General features: G+C 42.5%; 1 protein-coding gene across 1 annotated transcript in view; it reads right to left on the reverse strand.

Moving 5' to 3' along the window:
• The window catches only part of sorcs1 (sortilin-related VPS10 domain containing receptor 1), a 95,767-nt gene that overhangs the window by 33,257 nt on the left and 41,890 nt on the right, over nucleotides 1-20,620 (reverse strand). The window contains exons 2-3 of the mRNA XM_083694196.1: nucleotides 15,600-15,667; nucleotides 8,692-8,791 (exon numbers count right to left, since the gene is read on the reverse strand). Coding sequence (XP_083550322.1) covers nucleotides 8,692-8,791; nucleotides 15,600-15,667 — 168 coding nt within the window. The remainder of the gene's footprint in view (nucleotides 1-8,691; nucleotides 8,792-15,599; nucleotides 15,668-20,620) is intronic.

A 20,620-nucleotide genomic window follows, 5' to 3' on the forward strand; every position in this document is an offset into this window, starting at 1 on the left:
GTGTTATGCAACTATGATGGACAGCCTGAGGGTTGAATAGTTGACTGAACATGTTTTACCAGCTAGTCTGTGTATAGCTATCAATGTAGCTCATGTGGGACTCTAAATTAGCCCCTTTTAAACTTGTCTCACAGTTATCGCCTAATCGTGCAACATCTCAATTAATAATTTGTGTTATGCTCTGCTAGATGTTATCATAATCATAGGACAGCCATTCTCTGACACACGCGCGCGCACACACACACACACACACACACACACACACACACACACACACACACACACACAGCCTCTGATTTCGGTAGTGTTTTTCCTCCTTCCATTCTCCTCTCTTTCTCTGTTCAGTCAGGCCTTGAAAGCTGTAATTTCCCGAGAGCTTTGTTCTTTTCTTAGAGGTCCACAATTTTTGTGATTGTGCCAAGTTTGAAAAAAATATATATCAAAAGATATAATCAGCCGCAAATATAATTGAATCAGTGGACCTGAACAGTTACAAAAGCCCCTTATCATTAGCAGGGTGTGGAAGCGTGGAAGAGCGGCAGGGAGTGTTTTGGGAGGATGTGTTTGTGTGTGTGTGTGTGTGTGTGTGTGTGTGTGTGTGTGTGTGTCTGTGTCTGTGTGTGTGTGTGTGTGTGTGGTAGAGCCATGGACTGACTAGATCCTGAGTATAAGATCTGCCCCAGGAGTGTCCTCGATCGCAGCGCCACACAACCCCCCAGAGCCCCTCAATCAAGATGTTATGAAAGGGGCTGTGCCGAAGTCTATGGGGCTGCTCATCTTCTCAGCTTCCGGGGAGTTCACACTTTACACAGCCCAGCCACAAATCACATTACGCAAGCAAATTGGAATTAATGACACCTGATGTGAGGCGACCGCAAAGCTGTGGTACCCTGCTAACTCTGACTATCACAGTCAGGGTGACAGACAACCTTCAAACCAACGCGCTCGAACATGGTCTGGCGGTGATCAAGTATGTGTCAATTATGGGAGATGGATTTCGTCCTCCTGGTTTGACGAATCCTCCTGGGTTTCTATCATCATCATCATCCTCCCCTCATACCCTTCATCATCTATAGGGGGGTGGCTTTGGGCATCAGCGCTTCAAGCTCAAGGCTCAATACGCTTATTAGTATTAGAAAAGTAGAGTCGAGAAACGTCTCTGGGCTGAGTTGTGGAGCCAGCGAGTCATTTGTCAAATGACTGTATGCGTGTTAATGGCAGCCATAGTGGGCAGACCCCCAAACAACACCTCCATCCATCACACGAGGCAGGGCGCCATGTACAGGACGTGAGCTACATGCTGACCAGACCAATCAAACGCACCCCACAGTGTCTTGACTCCCAATTAACACTTAAGACAGTCCCCTGAAAACAACACGGTGACAGTTTAGTATGGGGAACCCTTATAAGGCACCCATTTGGAGTTTTAATTTGGAGTTTAATTAGTAGCTAATTGGGCCATTTTGGCCATTTTACAAGCCATTGATGAGCTTTATGGCCTGTGTTTTCTTATTCTCATGTTGTGTCGTAGCTGGCCAGTTAGATGTGATTTCAACAACCCTCCCCATCCTCAAAGCCAACCTTGCCTCCGCTAACATTGTTGCGTTAACAACACTATAGCAATTGGGTGAATTCGGCCACGTTCATATGTAGGCAGATGCAGTTATTGTTCAAGGGGATTTCCTGGCACTTTCACCCATTTCAATATGTTGGAATATGGAACTCGACATGTGACACAGTGTGGTAACTGGTTTTTGCGGATTCTGTAAGCTTCACGGGACTTGTGTTGGGGATTAGATCCACGTTCGGTTGTGGAAAAACAAAATGAGGGACAAACGTTGGACAAATGTGACAATGACTCCTAGAGGAATAGAGTTACTGACTGTTCTATTCCTGTTCATAAGGTGACATAATGCATAACACTGAGCATTATACAGTTTGAAACTCACACTGGATGATAGAATATGTACAAAAGCCCTTTGTTATGAATTATCCCTGAGCAGTATTTGACACTACATAAAACTGCAAGGAAATGGCAACATCTGCAGAAGTGACAGAGACGGTTAGGTTGCAGTTAGCAGAACGAACACATTTTGAATCAATCGGTAGAATGAACACATTTTGAATCAATTTACTATCATTTCGATGCAGTTTCGTGGCTAAACCATGAAAACTATACTTGAGGCAACTCAAACAATTTGTATGCATCTCAATTAAGTTATTCTCTTCATGAGTCATGGCGTCTCTGAGACACAGAATCCCAAGGAACCACGTCGACCCTGAAACTTTCTTTATCAGGGCCATGTTTGAAATCCACATTTAATCTATGACATTGGGTTAATTCCTAAACTTTCTCTGTGGGGCACTGGGAGGGAGAGAGAGATGGAGGCATGCTTAGAATTACTATCTATCTCTTTCTCTCTCTCTTAGTGTGTGTGTGTGTGTGTGTGTGTGTGTGTGTGTGTGTTTTGCACATACTGTATCTGCGTGTGTGTCTGCCTGTGCGCCTACAGTGTGTGTGTGAGTGTGTGAGTGTGTGTGTGTGTGTGTGTGTGTGTGTGTGTGTGTGTGTGTGTGTGTGCGTGTGTGTGTGTGCGTGCGCACATGTGTCTAAATTATGAGGCCAAAGAGGTTAAAAATGACAAAGGTTAATGAAGCGTTTGTGCCGACTGGAGGACATTTAAGAAATGTGTAAGGAATACTTGAGTTAACTCTGTGTCGCAGTAAATACTCAGTGATAGAATATTAATGAAATTAGGCCCATATTTTCCATTTCACCCAGTCACGGTAATTGGATTGTGCTAGCCCCTCCGTAAATCCATGCATAATACACTGCCATACCACAGTGCTAATAAACATACCCATTCTGCACTGTGGGAGATCAAGTGGCTAGATATAAAGGACATTTACTACGTAGAGGTAACCGTGGGGAGGGAACTCACTATGTCATTTTGTAACGCAAACCAACTTGTAGGCTCTGCTATGGCGATATGCTTTTCCCTTCCATGGTTAGAAATGAGCAACATCACATTGTAAACTAGGAAGTCGTCATCACAGCAGGTACATTCTGCACGTGTGTGTAGAATTGAGTTTCCCGTTTTCTGTATGCCGATGATGACATGTCTTTGTTTAGTTTATTAGACGATTTTATAAACCAAGCACACATAGTACTACAAAAAGAAGATACGTGTAGACCAGGGGAGGCTGGTGGAGGTGGAAATCGGAGGATGTGCTCATTGTAATGCATGGAATGGAATGAGGACTTGTATCAAACACAGGTGACACTGTCGCAGACGAATCTGTGAACTTCAGAGGAGGCTGGTGGAGGTAAATCAGAGGACAGGCTCATTGTAATGCTTGGAATAGAAGGAGCAACTGTACCAAACACACACTGATTCCATTCTAAGCATTAAAATGAGCCCGTCCTTCGATATATATACCTCCACCAGGCTCCCCTGTTGAACCTCCCCCCCAAAACAGAAAGGTCACTCTTTACTTGGACTGGTGTCTGAAGAGCATAGTTGAAGCCATGAGTCAGCTACCACCTAGTGGTTAAAGTAAACATTACATACTGTATGACCCATGGTAACATAACTATGAAAGGTATAAAACATTGGCAAGTTTCAAAGTCCTTCATTTGACAAGAGTCATTGTTTGTTTGTTTGTAGCTTGAGGTGTCCAATTCATATGTGGGTAGTTTAGTACTTTGTTCTGCTTCAGATGGTTATATTGGTTATATTATATAGTGGCATGGCGTTTCCATAAAACAAACAAAATATATATATATATATATATACTAGATGAAGTCTGAAGAAGTTGATGAATTGGAGGCTTAGGAGTTTCTCAGTAAAACAAAAACACATTTACAAGTTAGAATTTGGCAGCAGAAGAGCTAAAAGAACTTAATTATCATAAATTCCACCCATTATTTCTTAAACTAGTTTCTTTATTAATGTGTATTTTAATGAATCTAAATGATGGATATATTAGTGAGTATTGATATTCATAATGTCTGAAAATGTATCAAAACAAAGCTATTACAGGTTTTTTTTGGTCAACTTAATCATGCACATTATATTCCAATTACTGAAAAAAAAATGTCTTTCTTTGTTTTCCTGAGGGAAACAAATGAAAAAAAATCTCTGTTTTGTAAAATAGCCCAACACCTACAGTACACACATACAAACCAACACACACACACATACCAGGCTATTAAATGTTTCATGAAAAACCCTTAGAGAGCTTAGAGAACGATCATTGTGCCTAATTTTATTTAATCTTCTCTTCTCTTTGTATCGGGAGGATAACACAATTTAACACATCTAAAAGATCCACCTGGACCTGCTTGCTGATTATTCCCCAAAACCCTGACCAGCGTTACGCTTTTCTTCAACTAGTCTGACATCAGCAGCGAGGGGATTGGACGCAATGAACTTCTAGGACGTTTGGGAGGGAGACAGAGTTGCCTAATTGAAGCCATGGGCGAAAGGGCAGTCAAGCGGGGAGCAGGTCTGACATGGGAGAAGTGAGGTCTTCATAAGAGGGCAATAAATGTCAGCGGTAGACTTGGGGATGCTCACGCAAAAGGTCTCATACCCCCCCCCCCCCCCCCCCCCCAAATATGAAAGAGGGGCCCAGAGAGAGGGAAACATTAACAAGCAGAGATTTCTTGAAACACGGTGAGCGAGCAGGGAAAAAACACATCGAGCTGACGGATCGTCCTTTGTTTTTTTTTTCAGATTAAAATTCACAGTCAGGGGTGTACTTTATGATTGCCTCATCATTATTTTAGTGTCTTTCTAACACTATTTGATCATTCCCTTTCCTTCGTCTGGTCTGTTTCATCGCGTATTAGAGCTCCAGACCTGATGACTACATAATGATTCCTTTCCTTTCCCCCCCAACTGATCCAGTCTACCAAACAATGTGCTTTGGCAGTTTGAACCCTCTTATTAAACACAAGTACTGTCTCTCGAACCAAAGGATTTGAAGTCGGAGCTAATTGACTAGTCCCTGACATTTTCTCTCACCCTGGCCTCGGCCGGACCTCATAAACAGTAACATTTCTCTTTCACACTGTCGGTAATTGGGCTTATGCTTCGCCTGCTTTCTTCCCCCAATCATAAATTGGCAGCTACTGTATGGAATCGTGCTTGTGTGTACTGTGTACAAATGCAGGACTCATGGCATATTCATGAGTTTCATGGCATATTCATGGCATATTCATCAAGCTCGACGTGACACGCAACAAAAGTTTGGGCTTATTAGCGGGGGAACAAAATTCCCCTTTTTTTTTTCTGACGCATAGAATCGAGGCAGAGCTAGACTAGGCCATTAATACAACAGATGTGTGTTAATAATGGAATGTGGGGGGACGGACAGACAAACCAAAACACTTTTGTTTTCCGTCGTGAATCTGATATGCTGCTTCTGCCTTCTGCGTCATACGCATTTGTGATTGAGATCTGTGAGAGATTGCAGATGCATTCCATCATTGGGTCCTCTCTCTCTTTCTCTCTCTCTCTATCTTTTTCTATCTCTCCCCTCTGTCATTCTCTCGCCACACTCTCTCTCTCTTTCCCTCTCTACTCTGCTTCTCTCGTGGGCTCTTGTGTTCTTGCCTCCCTACTCATGGCAGCCATTTGGAGAATATGCCTAGGGGCTGACAGATGCTCCATCTTTTTTTTTTTTGTATCCCTCCACCGTTCGGTTGTTCACTTCCATCACATTACCACCACCGCATGCATCTGCTTCAGCCGGGGCACGGCTGATTCGCTTTGACTCATCTCGTCTACATTATCTCCTTAAAGAACTGGGGAGGACAAGAGGCGAGGGCTCTCTCTCTCTCTCTCTCTCTCTCTCTCTCTCTCTCTCTCTCTCTCTCTCTCTCTCTCTCTCTCTCTCTCTCTCTCTCTCTCTCTGTCTCACCCCGCGCCCGCTTGCTTTTATCTCAGTGAGACATGCGCCAGGAGAATGTTGGGGAACAGGTAACTCATACGCTATGCCAACATATGCTATGCCAACATATGCTATGCCAACATGCTCGTTGCAGCTCCATTGGTAGCTCAAAGCTGGCTGTACGGTCGTTGGGCCCTTTAAAAAAAAAAGTCTTTAACTAACGGGTGCCCAACAGAGTTTTTCCTGGTCAGGTCACATGGTCAGGAAACACCCATTTGTTTGGTCAAAGCAGTGTTATCTTTTGGTAAAAGTTGGAGTGAGTGGTGGTATGAGATTGATTTTCAAAGACTGGAATGGGAGTGGGAGTCACTTTTTAACCAATGTGCAAAACAGTCTAATGAAATTCTGATGCCTACTACTTTACTCGGTACATAAATCAACAATAATCAACACTCAAGGACCTCATCGCTCATTCTCAAACCGACATAATGTGTCTCTCTCTTTTTTTTTTATTATTAAATCTCTTTTTATTCACCAGAAATAACCAAAATACATACTTACAAGAACTCTGTGTCTCTCTTTTTGGGGTTAATTTTTTTTCCATTTTTGTCGTCTCTACCACTTTGAGGACAGTGTGAGGACAGGAAACATTAATTTGGACTTCTAAGTGTGTGCTTGTTGCGAAAGATTTGGCAATGAATGAAAGTCTTTGAACTCGAAAGTGGGAGAGATCTCATCTGAGGCAAATTCATATTCCACCCACCTGCCTGTTATTGCTGTCTGAGCTACACAAGGCTGTAATTGTTTTGGAACACCAAAGCACACACACGCACGCAGTCATGCAGGCATGCACGTACACACACAAATAAATAAGACCTTTGCCTGAAAACATTAGTGTCTACTGACTGTTGTTTTAGTCAATACGTTCATGGGAAAAGCATTCATCTATTACTTAAAAAAAATGAAAGCAGTTTTAGAAAGCAGTTGGAGAGGTTGTGCACTTGAGTCTAGCCTCTGCTCAATCACTTTCGGTAAGCATTAGTAATAAATGCCATCCATTCGAAAAGGACAGTGATCTGCAATCAGTCTGAGGGGTTCTCCATATTTACTCATATTCATCGTCTGTTGTTTTCCACGATAGACTGAACCCTCACATTTCATCAGACTGTATTGTATCTTCCCTTATTTTCTTTCACAAGTTATTGTATAACCACTTTTTTTGAAGTCAGGAGAGAAAGAGAAAAAAAAATGGATGCCCATGCTGTGTTTTCCACTGGTATATATCCACTGGAACTTGTACATGGGGTGACCCAGTGCTGCTCTCTCCTCCACTTTCCATCGCCTGGAGCCACAGAAGGTTGATTTCCTTAAACTGTGTGAAGAGAGAAGCTTTTGTCTGCCACCAGCAGCAGTCATATGGTGCTGTGCCACGGAGGGGTTGACCGCAACGGAGGCTGGTGGAGGTAGAAATCGGAGGACGGGGCTCATTGTAATGCGTGGAATGGAATGAGGAATGGTATCAAACACACACGTTGCGCATCTGCTTGATACCGTTCCTCATTCCATTCCATGCATCACAATGAGCCCGTCCTCCCATTTCTGCCTCCACCAGCCTCGCCTGGCGGATAGCCAGCCAGAGTGATGAACCCTCCATCCCTCCATCCCTCCATCCCTCCCTCCTCCCACCGGTGTGTGTGTGTGTGGGAGACATTAGCAGCCCAGTGAGTTGTTTACACGCGCTGTGTCTGCTGAGCCTCTCTAAGCCCTGCGTTTCTCTGGTTGGTTCCGGTGAACACTGTGCTGATTTGCTACCCACTGAACTGTCATGTGAATCATTCATGGCTCTGAGTGTTTTGTTCGGGCAGAGCATACAAGGTCTTCTCATATGTTGCTTCTTTGTTTAGTTTTTTTGTGGGCATGAATGTCTCTGAGAATGCCAAAGTCCCCAGACATCGTAGGCTAATCCTTCACATTCGATCCAAAAGCATTCCTGTGTGTCATTATCCTTTCCTGTTAGCGACTGTAGCTGAAACCCTTTCCTGGTCTCTAAATGATATATCCTGCATCAGGCTTTTTTTCTCATTGCATGGAGGGGTGGTGGAGATGGAGGGGGGGGGGGGGGGGGGGCGAGGGTGGAGAGGGAGAGGTGGGGTGGTGTATTTCATCTTCATTATTAGATGATTATTAACTATGCGAAAATGACCCTTCCTGATTAGAGTCATGTTAAAGGAGGAGAAGGGGGGGGGCTGAAAGAGAGGGAACAGTGACTAATGGTTTGAACAAACCGTCAGATGGTTCTCCATTTGAGGTGGGGGGCGGGGGGATGGGTGGGGGGGGGGTGGTTTGGCAGTGAATGAATGTCGTAAATATGAACCTCTTGTCTACCTTTGATTAAAACACTGGGAATGTATTAAACCCTCTTTTTCCGCCTAGTCTATAATTCATAGTTTTGGGAGCGAATGTGAGAGAGAGAAAGAGAGAGAGAGAGAGAGGGACTATGGTCTGGCTATTAATATTAACGATTGGAGTATTTTACTTTGAGCACAGCGACTATAACTCTCTGGGTGGGTGTATAGCATCTATTTAATGTATCCCTGATATTGCAGTACTGAAACAGGGAGAGGCGCAAAGCAGCACAGGCGTCAAAAACATGCTCATTATATAGTAGCAGTTAACATTAAAATGCACCAAATAACATCTCCCACACAGAGAGACATTTAAAATGCCGACACAGACATATCTTTCAGACTGAAAACAACCCCCATAGAGATAGACCTTCAAGCTGGACATTACCTTTCTCTTGTTGTTGGGGCTGACGTAGAGGTAGCTCAGTATTGTCTTCGCCCCCACTTTCTCATTGAGCTTCTGGTAAGTGGTTCCGTAGTCAGTTGACCTGAAATGTTAATCAGAGAGCTTGATGAACACTTGATAAATGACTTGTTGCAATTTTAAAAAAATCCCCCAGAGGATTCGAAGCATACAGTCTTTAGCACCTGGGACTATTGTAGTAGTATGTCAATCACAATTATCTATAGTTATTCCCCCGCTCATTTCATGTTCTCATAAAGGCAGGTGGTAACAGGCATAGAGAAGGACGCCTAATGAGTTGGTCCCTTGTCTCTCTTCCGGGGCATTCCCTGTGGTGAAGCTGTTGAGAACGACACAACTGTACACAGCGCTGTATCACTGCCCCCTGAACTGCTAGTCTCGTCCATTCCGGGTCCTGCCCTGTGGCAAGTATAGATACAGCACAATCCGGGTCCTGCACCATGGTGGACACCGTGCTGACAATAGATGTGATCCAGGGTACATCATGCTGAGTCACTGCACCGAATTGGTAACACAATATTTAGTTATTTTGAACTTCACAATGTCCTAATGTTTGAATGCGTGTGCCGCTGTTTCTCATTCATGACGAACTGTGAAGTGATTGCCTGCCTTCCCTAATGCCCCGTTGTTTAGATGTGAGAAGCTGGGCTATCGTTGATGTGGGAAAGGGTATACACCTACTAGCCTAACCCTAACCGTAACCCTAACCTGGTAAAGTAATTGTGTGTTTTAGTCTTCTATTTTTATACCTTTACGTACATGCGTTATTCTGTTTCATCGTAGTTGTAATGAAAATGTGAATCAATGTTGGAAAGTAATATGCTGTGTTTCTTTGCAGACCCTTGCACATTGCACTTATGCACATATTTGATTTGAGCCACGTTGCACTTTTGCACACACATATTTGCAGTTGTCCAGCCGCTGTGAAGGAACACATGGAATTATGTAGTAAACAAAAAAGTGTTAAACAAACCAGAATATGTTTTATATTTTAGATTCTTCAAAGGAGCCACCTTTTGCTTTGATGACAGCTTTGCACACTCTTGGCATTCTCTCAGTCAGCTTCATGAGGTAGTCACCTGGAATGGTTTTCCAACAGTCTTGAAGGAATTCCCAGAGGTGCTGAGCACTTGTTGGCTGCTTTGCCTTCACTCTGCGGTCCAACTCATCCCAAACCATCTCAATTGGGTTTAGGTTGGGTGATTGTGGAGGCCAGGTCATCTGACGCAGCACTCCATCACTCTCCTTCTTGGTCAAATAGCCCTTACATAGCCTGGAGGTGTGTTTGGGGTCATTGTCCTGTTGAAAAACAAATGATGGTCCCACTAAGCGCAAACCAGATGGGATGGCATGTCGCTGCAGAATGCTGTGGTAGCCATGTTGGTTAAGTGTGCCTTGAATTTTGAATAAATCACCAAGAGTGTCACCAGCAAAGCACCCCCAAACCATCACACCTCCTCCTCCATGCTTCACGGTGGGAACCACACATGTAGAAACCATCCGCTCACCTTTTCTGCGTCTCACAAAGACACGGCGGGTGGAACCAAAAATCTCACATTTGGACTCATCAGACCAAAGTACAGATTTCCACTGATCTAATGTCCATTCCTTGTGTTTCTTGGCCCAAGAAATTCTCTTCTTCTTGTTGTTCTTCCTCAGTAGTGGCTTCTTTGTAGCAATTCGACCATGAAGTCCTGATTCACGCAGTCTCCTCTGAACAGTTGATGTTGAGATGTGTCTGCTACTTGAACTCTGTGAAGCATTTATGTGGGCTCTAATCTGAGGTGCTGTTAATTTGCGGTTTTTGAGGCTGGTAACTCTAATGAACATATCCTCTGCAGCAGAGGTAACTCTTGGTCTTCCTTTCCTGGGGCGGTCCTCATGAGAGCCAGTTTCATCATAGCGTTTGATGGTTTTCGCGACTGCACTTGAGGATACATTCAAAGTTTTCGAAATTTTCCGGATTGACTGACCTTCATGTCTTAAAGTAATGATGGACTGTCGTTTCTTTTTACTTAGTTGAGTGGTTCTTGCCTTAATATGGATTAGAACAGTAGCCGAATAGGGCTATTCACTGTATAGAACTGTGTACCAACCCTACCTCTGCACAACACAACTGATGGTCTCAAACACATTAAGAAGGCAAGAAATTCCACAAATTAACTCTTGACAAGGCACACCTGTTAATTGAAAACCATACCAGGTGACCACCTCATGAATCTGATTGAGAGAATGCCAGAAGTGTGCAAAGCTGTCATCAAAGCAAACGGTGGCTACTTTGAAGAATCTAAAATCTAAAACATATTCTGGTTTGTAAAATAGCAGCAATAGTTTGTTTAACACTTTTTTGTTTACTACATAATTCCATATTCCATTTCATCGTTTTTATGTCTTCAGTATTAATCTACAATGTAGAAAATAATAAAAAATAAAGAAAAACCATTGAATGAGAAGGTGTGTCTAAACTTTTGACTGGTACTATATATATATATATATATATATATATATATATATATATATATATATAACCTCTGTTTTTACCAGCTATTACTGTTCAAGTTCATGGTGTCCATTATTGTTAATTTATTACATATGTAACAGTTCTCCAACCTGTTATTCCTGCTTGGAATTAGTTAAAAAAAAAAAAAGGAACCTGAAACATATTTTCTCTCATTGTCTTGTCTGATTATATTGGGTGTATTCCACTGTCATTTTCCGCTACTCGTGGAAAAGGCATGGTCCCTCAGTCCCTCTGCTCATGATTAACACAGCGCTGCAACACACATCAAATACAAGGAACAAAATAATTACAGTTTAGTGATTCAAGGTTTTACCTCACTGCTTTGCACATACAGTACATAAACACAGGACAATGTGTTATGTGTCACATTTGCATAGAGTTAACGTTTCGTTTTTGTCCATTTACATTTTCACATCAGCTGTATAGTTCCAGAGTGAACAAAACATGCTCTCACTGCACTGGCCTACTTTTTGTTTTGTCAAATACTGCCTTCTTTTCGGGGATCGTGACACTTGTTGGCATCAGGTACAGTGTTGTATGCTCACACAAAGTCTTTCGCCTGACAGTTTGACAGATGTTCAGCCTCCTGGGGAACGTAAACCTGAGCCATATATTCTTACCTGCAATAATACTTATTCATATTTCAATCAACTACAATATGTCTCCAATTATACGAAGAAAAAAACAAACATTTGTTGTATAAAAAGGGACACAATGCCAACCGTCGCCATTTGGAACAATAGCAATTGTTCTGGAACGGTTGCTTTGTTATCACCAAGGGCAACGTTACTCAATGCTTTCTGATGTCACATCTTTTTGTTCAACCTCAATCGGACATTTGTTCACCTCAAGCCAAAAGACAGTCCGAGCCTCAAGTTCATCGCTGGTTCGAAATGGTGGTGTATGACTGGGCCTAATCTTGCATAGCCATGCTTCCAAATCACGTTGGACTCATACCTCCTTTGAATGTCTGGAGGAATGTATATTAGTCCATTCTGTCTGAATGGAGTGCTGGCTGCTCGATGACACATTTTGATCGGCTTTGAGCAGAAGTGATCTTGCGAAAACAACAACCCCCTCCTCCTTTTTCTTTTGAAAAGAGCAAATGAGTCTGTACAAGTTCAAAGAGAGACTAAGTCACACAACATAATACATAGAAAAAAATATTAACTAATTGTTAAAGCAGCACTCTTCAATCTGTACTCCCACCAACCATGACAGTTGAGGTTGAGTGACTTGTGGCTGAAAACCGAGTGATGCTTTTTAGATGTATCTGATAAAAATGTATGTTGAGTGCTGCTTTGAGACTACATGAACTTAAATGTTCACAGGAAAGTGTTAAATCAGCTTCACATAGTTGAATCAGGCCCAACAGTGGATGAGGTGAGCGCTGAAATATTTAAAATGATGGTCAAAGTGCTAATGTGAAATAGGTGTTCAAGCTGAGATCTGTCATTCCATGTCCCCAAGTTTGAACAACTTACCTGAGCTGCCAAGTCCAATTTATTTTCAGAGAAGTGAGGCTCAATCAAGGAGCTATTCAAATTATTTAATGTTATAATCTTATTCTAAGCTATGTAATGTTAAACTAAGGAATGAAAGAAGAAGCAAATAGCCAAGCAGACAATGCTGCAAAATCACCTCACAATGCTTGTTTCCACTTTAAACGAAGCAATCACTGATATCACTAGACTCCTTTCATCCCGTCCTTCACTATTAAATAGTGATTTTCTAAGTAACTGTTTGGAATTGAAGCATAACGATTTTTAAATAGTTTATTTTTTCTCTCTCCATCAAGTCAACAAACACACATGAAAAAAAAAACGAAAAAAAACAGCATAACCTCTGGTGGCCAGATGACAAATTATTTTTTTCAGTTTTCCCTTTTTCAGATTTATTATGGACTGGTTTCCGTGGTGATGAAATACGCCACCTCTCTGTGAATGCAGTTAATCATGGCTGTAACATTTATCAAAAGGCGAGCCATTGACACTCCGGTCCATGGGACAATGACATCATCTCGCTATTGATCTGCTCCTCATAGGCCCTTATCATGGAGCTGCCTGATTTAAGACCCAATGACTTACCTTTAGTGTTACAGCAACTCTCAACATGAACCAATAAAATCACTGCCTGCCCTCCTACATCTCTCGAAAAAAAAATGAAAGTTACAGTAAAAGGAAAATGATGGTGGCTCAAGGACGATTCTGAGAGAAAACCGCCTGTATCCTTCATCATTTAAGCATTGATGACCCTTTGCTTGTGGGCAGGTGCTGGTTTGTGGGGGTTGGGGGTGGGTTGGGGGTGGGAGGGGGGAGGGAGGGAGGGGGGAGGGGCGTTAAATGGTACCCAACCCCATCTCTCTGTTGTGATTCCATTCATGTGCCCTCTGGCTCCAGTCAGGGAATACTCCAGACTGTTCAGGTGTTGGATTGAACATGGTGAAAGTTAATGAAACATTACACAAGGCCATAGGAATAGTACAAGACTCATCAAGGAGATCTGGGTTCACTGTGAAACGGATCATGGATGGATGTTGGGGGTGATTGAGCTATTCCAAAGCTCTACCCAACCCATTCAATTCAATTTCGAGACCTCGGTTTCAGCTTCGTGAATTTGACAATGCCCTTGTAAGGTTCTCATGAAGGACACTACTTTGGGAGAGAGACAAACTGTACCTCTAGACACCTAATTAGAATTTTCAATATATCTACTGAACTACGACAGATACTGAAGCCATGTTCCCTAGTGGAGATTGATTAATCAACTAGGGATGGGGTGGGGGTGTGGGGGAATCTCGTCTCGAGACGAAGGTTAGCGTGAGGTCGCTAATCGCATTAGCAAGGTGCAAACGTAAACAATAAACAGCTTGAGACGCCCAATGGATGGCAGCTTTGCTGAGTATTCAAAATGAATTTATGAAAGCCTCAGCGCACTTCGATAGTATTTATCCTGCCCCACCCCACCCCACCCCCCCGCCCCTCCACACACCTCAGGTTTGATGGCAGCCTTCCATTCTTAAACTCTCCTTCAGCGTGCCAGCAAACTGACGCAAAGCATTCTCTCTCTCTCTCTCCATTCTGGATTCTCTCTATTTTCCTCTCTCCATTCCTCCCTTTCCCTATCCCTCTGCCTCTCTTCCTTTTCTTCTCCTTTCCACACACACCCTTAATCGTCCACACATTACCGTCCTCAGAGAGCAAAGTTCTGTTTTTCTCAGAGTATCATATGTATAATAACGTGAGCGAACAGTCAATGTTAGACGCTCCATTAAGGGGGTAATGTGGTATCTAGACCATTAATGTCGAGGCTACCCGACTTAAGACACACAATGGGTGAGTCTCCAGCTTAAGTGGAGCCGGTAATATAATGGTACATTTAGCAGCAATGGTTTGTGGTTTGGAGAATGCTTTGGGCTGACCCACAGGCCTGCATAGGGACATTGCGCTGATTTCCTCTGATGGTCGTCCTGAGGTCATATCCTCTTCCTGTTATGAGGGGTGCACTGCTGCTATTTTACAGCCGTCTGCTTGCCTACTGTTTTGAAAGTCTCTTAAATGCCCAAATTCCATTCAATCTGCTTGAATGATCGTGATGTGGAACGAATGGAAGTGCATTACATTTTCTCTCTTTTCACTAAAGGCCATGGGAGGATTAGGGTAGGAGTTGTACAAATGACGGAATCCAAGGAATGGAAACTATAATAGTCTCACTTTATTTGGAGAATTCAGCCCAGAGATACTGGACAAATTATCACCAACGTTTCACCTTTCGTGATCATTTCAAATAAATGTTATATATATATATATATATATATATATATATATATATATATATATACAAATATATATCCTTCAGAGTGCCAGCAAACTGTATGTATATATATATAGATACTGTAGACTATCGAAATAGAATAGAAATGTGCTGTAGAAGAGTGTCTTGAATCTGGAGTGATATGGTACTGGAGTTAGATGGTACTGGAGTTAGATGCTCAGATGCTTTCAAGACCAGTCGAGGTAAGTCGGTTTATTTGGACATCACTGGAGAGCTGCGTTCACTTCCAGTGAAGTACAGAGGAACAGAGGAACGAGTACAGAGTGACAGAGTGTTCCTCTAAAACATGTCAAAGGATTATCGATCAAAGGACATAAGCCTTGATTTGTCAAGTGAGTGTACAGTATGTCCACTTTAAGGTTTCTATCGATGTTTGTTTTTCTTTAATTTGTATTGATTGACCTTAAAAACTATTAATACCATGTTTGAATGCCAGCAATCTAAATTCCGCAATCTTTTTTGCACCCTGAAATAAGATATTGACTTCAGACATCAGACTTTTTTTTAAGAGGCTTACCTCCACAGTGAGCTTTCAGTAACGCTGTTCAGGTTGAAGTCAAGCAACTTGGTCAGCATGAGAATCACCTGCAAGAGAGAGACCCGTCATGAATATACAAATACTCACATTTGGATTCATGTGATTGCATTTCTAATAATCATCCACCCAAGGAACATCGCCATTCAAGGAAATTGTATATCTGCTTGATATATATTTTAGCTTGGGTTGCTTTTTGGAGGTCTATCATTCGGTGTTAGTTCACATTGTTTGTATTGTATTTGTTGTTTATAATATTTAGTAGTGTTGTTATTGTGAAGCACTTTGAGACATTTGTCTATGTAAAAAGCACTATACAAATAAATGTGATTGATTGATTGATAAATTGATTGATTGATTGATATGATGGTATGGAATCCATGGGAATAATTGCAGTTGTTGAGAAGAATAAGACACAGACCCACCACGACCACATGTTGGCTCTTCTGACATATGGGATAACTGAATCATTTTCAGTTGTCTCTTTCCTTTATGTCCACTTAAGCCTGTACTTTAAATAACATGAATGAATTATAGGCATGAATTATGTTTTGAGTTACAATCACAATCTTTCAGGAGTTAGGGAGGGAAAAGTAAGCGGAACGGGGAAGCTATCCATGTTTGGGCATGTACTGTACCCACACATGACAGGCACAGTCAGTGTGTTAGAGAATTCCCTCCCTACCTGACAGAGAATACAAAATGAAGAATCGGGGCTTCTCACAAGATTGTGCAGGGATTTGAAACCACACAGCTTGACAGTGAAGTGAAAGGTGCTAAAAGATACATCAAACTCCCAGCGCGTGGATCTCTAATTATTTCAAGCTTATTACTAATTCATATCAGATTCAATCTAAACACAGGCACAGTAACTACTCCTTATACAGTTACACCCTTAAGGTGCGTGGGACCCGGGAAATTGGGTCAACCCGAATCCTCGGGGAAAAACGAAGACAGAGAAAATCACATTCCGCCCAAAGCAAAAAAAAGAACTACAGAAGCACGGCAAACTCACAATCTATTTACTTTATGAATAGAGTGCTATTTGAAATTCATTGCACTTCTGTGGCGGAGGAGGAATATCTTCATAGAGAACCCTGAAGTTTTGTCAGTGTACTTTTCCAGTCCTACAGGCCCCCAAAAAACTTCCGTTGTTTTGCGAGTTACGAGTTGTCGCTGCATGGAAACGCCATGGGGTGTTTTTGGGAGGTCAGTCAGTACTACGGAAAAGATGAGAAGATCCACCAGTGATAATTTGTCTATTTCCATCATCCTCATGGCAATGTCACACAGATGACCTTCGCATCATGTCATTTTCACCCGTTTTTTTATTCTGAAGCCTCCAAATACATGGATGATCCACACCCTTATCTGAAACTTCATAGGCAACCTTTAGGAAACTGCTCCGTATGCTTATTCAGAAGAAAAATAAGGATATCATCAAACAGTAAAATAAACAGCCTGCGTCTATATCATTTGTACATATGTCAAGCTCCATGCTGTGCATTATCAATATCCAACTGTTTCCACATGCCTTGGCTGCTTTTGATCCTGGCGTATGTGTCGAGGCAGCGCACAGAGTCACTATATGACTTGTGTGACTTTGTGAAACAGTTCGGCCAGCATGGGGTTCCTGCGAGCACAACGAGAACAGATGCACCTTGGGTAGCAGAATTACATTGCGAGGCAGGGCCCCTGTGATCATGCTTATTAAGTATGCGCTAACATCTGCGGCCCAGAATGCAGGGGAACGCCCTCGGCCGACCTGTGGCTGGCGCCTGAGTCTACCGTGGGTTGTGAGGAAAGAAAAAAAGGAAAAAAGAATACAACAACAACGACGACGACGTATAACTCTTTAGAATTAAGCCTCGTTCACGAAGTCGCCTCGCATCTCTCCTGCGAGTGCCCCGGTGAGAAGGGAATTAGCCTTGGGAATGAACAACCTTAAATGTCCAGACTAGACCTATGCATGCTAATGACTGACTGAGTCTATTTAGCTGGCCAGCTGGAGGGTGAATTCACACACAGCTTTGCTTGCTCTTTTCTCTCTCTCTCTCTCTCTCTCTCTCTCTCTCTCTCTAGCTCTCCCCTCACATCTCAACTCTGTTTTTCATTATTAGGCCAGTAATATGTTTACATCTCTGTATTACTCTGTATGCGTGTGTGTGTGGGGGGGGTGCGTGCGTGAATGCGTGCACCTGTGTGCGTGTGTGTACCTGTGTGCCTGTGTACAGCACTGCAGGTGAGGTGAGTGGCGAACCTGGCTGGCTCTAAACCTGGGATAAAGTCCTCTAAAAGGCGGAGCGGCGGTAAACACACGGTGGCTGGCTTCATTAGCTGAAGGACAGTGTACATACGGGCCCTTCTGTCTGCCCCATATGGAGGCTAATGTGGGTGGCCATCAGCGAGAGGCCCGTGTCAGATGGTCTCCCACTGGAAAGTGCATATGCTCCATTGCCAAACGTGCCAATTAGGCCTGTGGGTTTCTCCTACTGTAAATATTACCTCGCCTCCCATTCCTCCCGAGGGCACAGACGACAGGCTTTCTAGAGAGAAACTTCTAACTATAAACTAACGATAGGAGAAAGACGTTGACTGGAGAGAACATGAACGACATTTTGACTTTTTGACTCATTAACTTGGGATGTGTTTATGGGGGGGAGGCGGGGGGGGGGGGGGGTTGGTGGCCGCTGCCTCTCACAGGTTGCACACAATGTTGAAAACCCACGCAGTTTCTGTTAAAATGTTGTGAGAAACTTGTTTGTAACGATAGGGGGAAAAGTTTGACTAGAGGGAAAACTAATTAATTACTGTTTGACTTTCATTAACTTGTGATGTGTTTATGGGGTGGGGTGTGTGTGTTTATGGGGGGGAAGAGCTGCCTCTCATGGTTTGTACATAATGTTGAAAACCCCCAATTTCCATTTTAAATGTTGTCATTCGCCTCTGGAACTGTTTAAGGGGTATGGTTCAGGTTTGTGATAAGATAAGTGCCGCCTTTCAAATAGAGTAAAACTTTTAAGTGTGTCACGGAGGTTCAACAAATGTTATCTCTCTGGTACCGTTTTTGTGATATTAGAAATGCAAAGAGGGGCCTCTGCTTAGGATAGGGATCAATAACAGCTGTGCTTCTACAAAGCTTTAAGTGCTTATGGTTTCTCTTTTTTTTTTTCCAACGCTGAGTGCCTTTGTTTCCAGCAAACTGTTCCATTTCCTTCTGATGACTGTCCTTGGTTGGAGTAAAAAAAATATCATCATGGATCGAAATCCCCAAACACGCATATACAAATAACAATTACTCTCTCCTACGGCTTGAGGAGGCGGAACTGTAAACACATAAAAATCCAGGGTTGCTAGCACAGAAGCTCTGAAACAAGACATGTTACGCTCATGTTCTTGAGGGCAATAGAAAATATTTGTTTTTCTCACATCCTGTTTTTTTCCCTCTCTAAATTGTAATGATGTGAATTGTTTTCATTTATTTATTTATTTTTTAAAGCTTATAGTGTGCACTACAATAACCTGAAGAACAAACACAAGAATATAGTGGAGGCTGGTGGAGGTAGAAATCAGAGGAATGCATGGTATGGAATGAGGAACTCCTCATAACGTTCCATGCATTACAACAAGCCCGTCCTCCGATTTCTACCTCCACCAGCCTCCACTGGTGTAGACATACTCTACAGTAGCGTATGCATTCTATCAATGATATTCAGAAAGCAAAAAAGAAAGTTAACCAAATATATACATATATAATATGTAAACAACTTCAATCTCCTAGGTGTTCCGGAGCATAGTTCTGTCATTCTCTAGGGGGATCATCTAGGCAAGAATCCTTCTCTCTGTGGATTAGCTGTTGTCATTTCCTCCTTTGGAGTATTCACAGTCCATGCCTTTTATTGATATGAAAGTGAAATGTATCCAACCTGAAATTGCAAGCACTTGTCAGAATATATTGTAACACATCTGAAAATCTGTCACGATCAAAACTGATGAAAACTTGTCATTTGCAATTTGTGGCCCAGGAAGTGTTGATATAATACAACACATGTAGAATAATGCTTTGTGGGTTCGGGGCGAAATATTTTTGGGAACATAATTGGCCCTCTGGATTTCACTTCACTGTACATCCAATGGCCTAAAACAGTGGCCTAAAAGTGAAAGTACCTATAGGCATGTGCAACAACAATGTTACATATTGTTACAGTACATGGTACTTACAGAATAACTGCTATTCCTGTTTGTGGCCCTCATTGAGTGGATTTGCAAACAAACTCGCTATAGGGATATCTGTATAATCTGAGATATTAATTCTAGGCTGCGGGGAGGTTAAGTCTGTTGACTTTTACAGCCCCTGGCCAGAAACACTTATAAGTAAAACCTCTAGGATTTAGGGCTCTGATCCAATTTGTTGACACATAGACAGGATTTCTGTCAATATCTGTCATGCAGTATGCACAGTGTGTAATGTGGGTGGATATTGTATGCTAATCACACGGTTGTCTGTGTTTTTGTACTTATCTACAACGCTTAGAAGCTAAGCCATTTCGGTGTTAGATCAGACTCCATGATGAGATGGGAATCAGAAGTCCATGAAGAAGTCTACGGTGTGGTTTGATCATGCCACATACAATGCTAATGGCATGACTAATGGAAGGATATCCTTTTCTTCTCAGCATGAGACAACAGTGCTACTGAGGTGCCTGATTTACTTTCAACTGAACAACTGTATTCAGCAGTATACTATTAGTATAGTACTTTACTGTCATGGACTCTGCATTATGTGTGAGAGTGTTTACATTCTTCTCTGTCTCTGTCACTCTCTTTCTCTCTGTATGTTTGTGTTTGTGTGTGTGTATGTGTGTGTGTGTGTGTGTGTGTGTGTGTGTGTGTGTGTGTGTGTGTGTGTGTGTGTGTGTGTGAGCACGTGCTCATGGTGCGCGCGACTGTGTGTGTGTGTTTTCAAACAGAGAACTTTAAATGAATTATGTGCCCGAAAACAA

This window comes from Argentina silus, assembly GCF_951799395.1.
Source record: "Argentina silus genome assembly, chromosome: 22".
In the NCBI taxonomy this organism is placed as follows: Eukaryota; Metazoa; Chordata; class Actinopteri; order Argentiniformes; family Argentinidae; genus Argentina; species Argentina silus.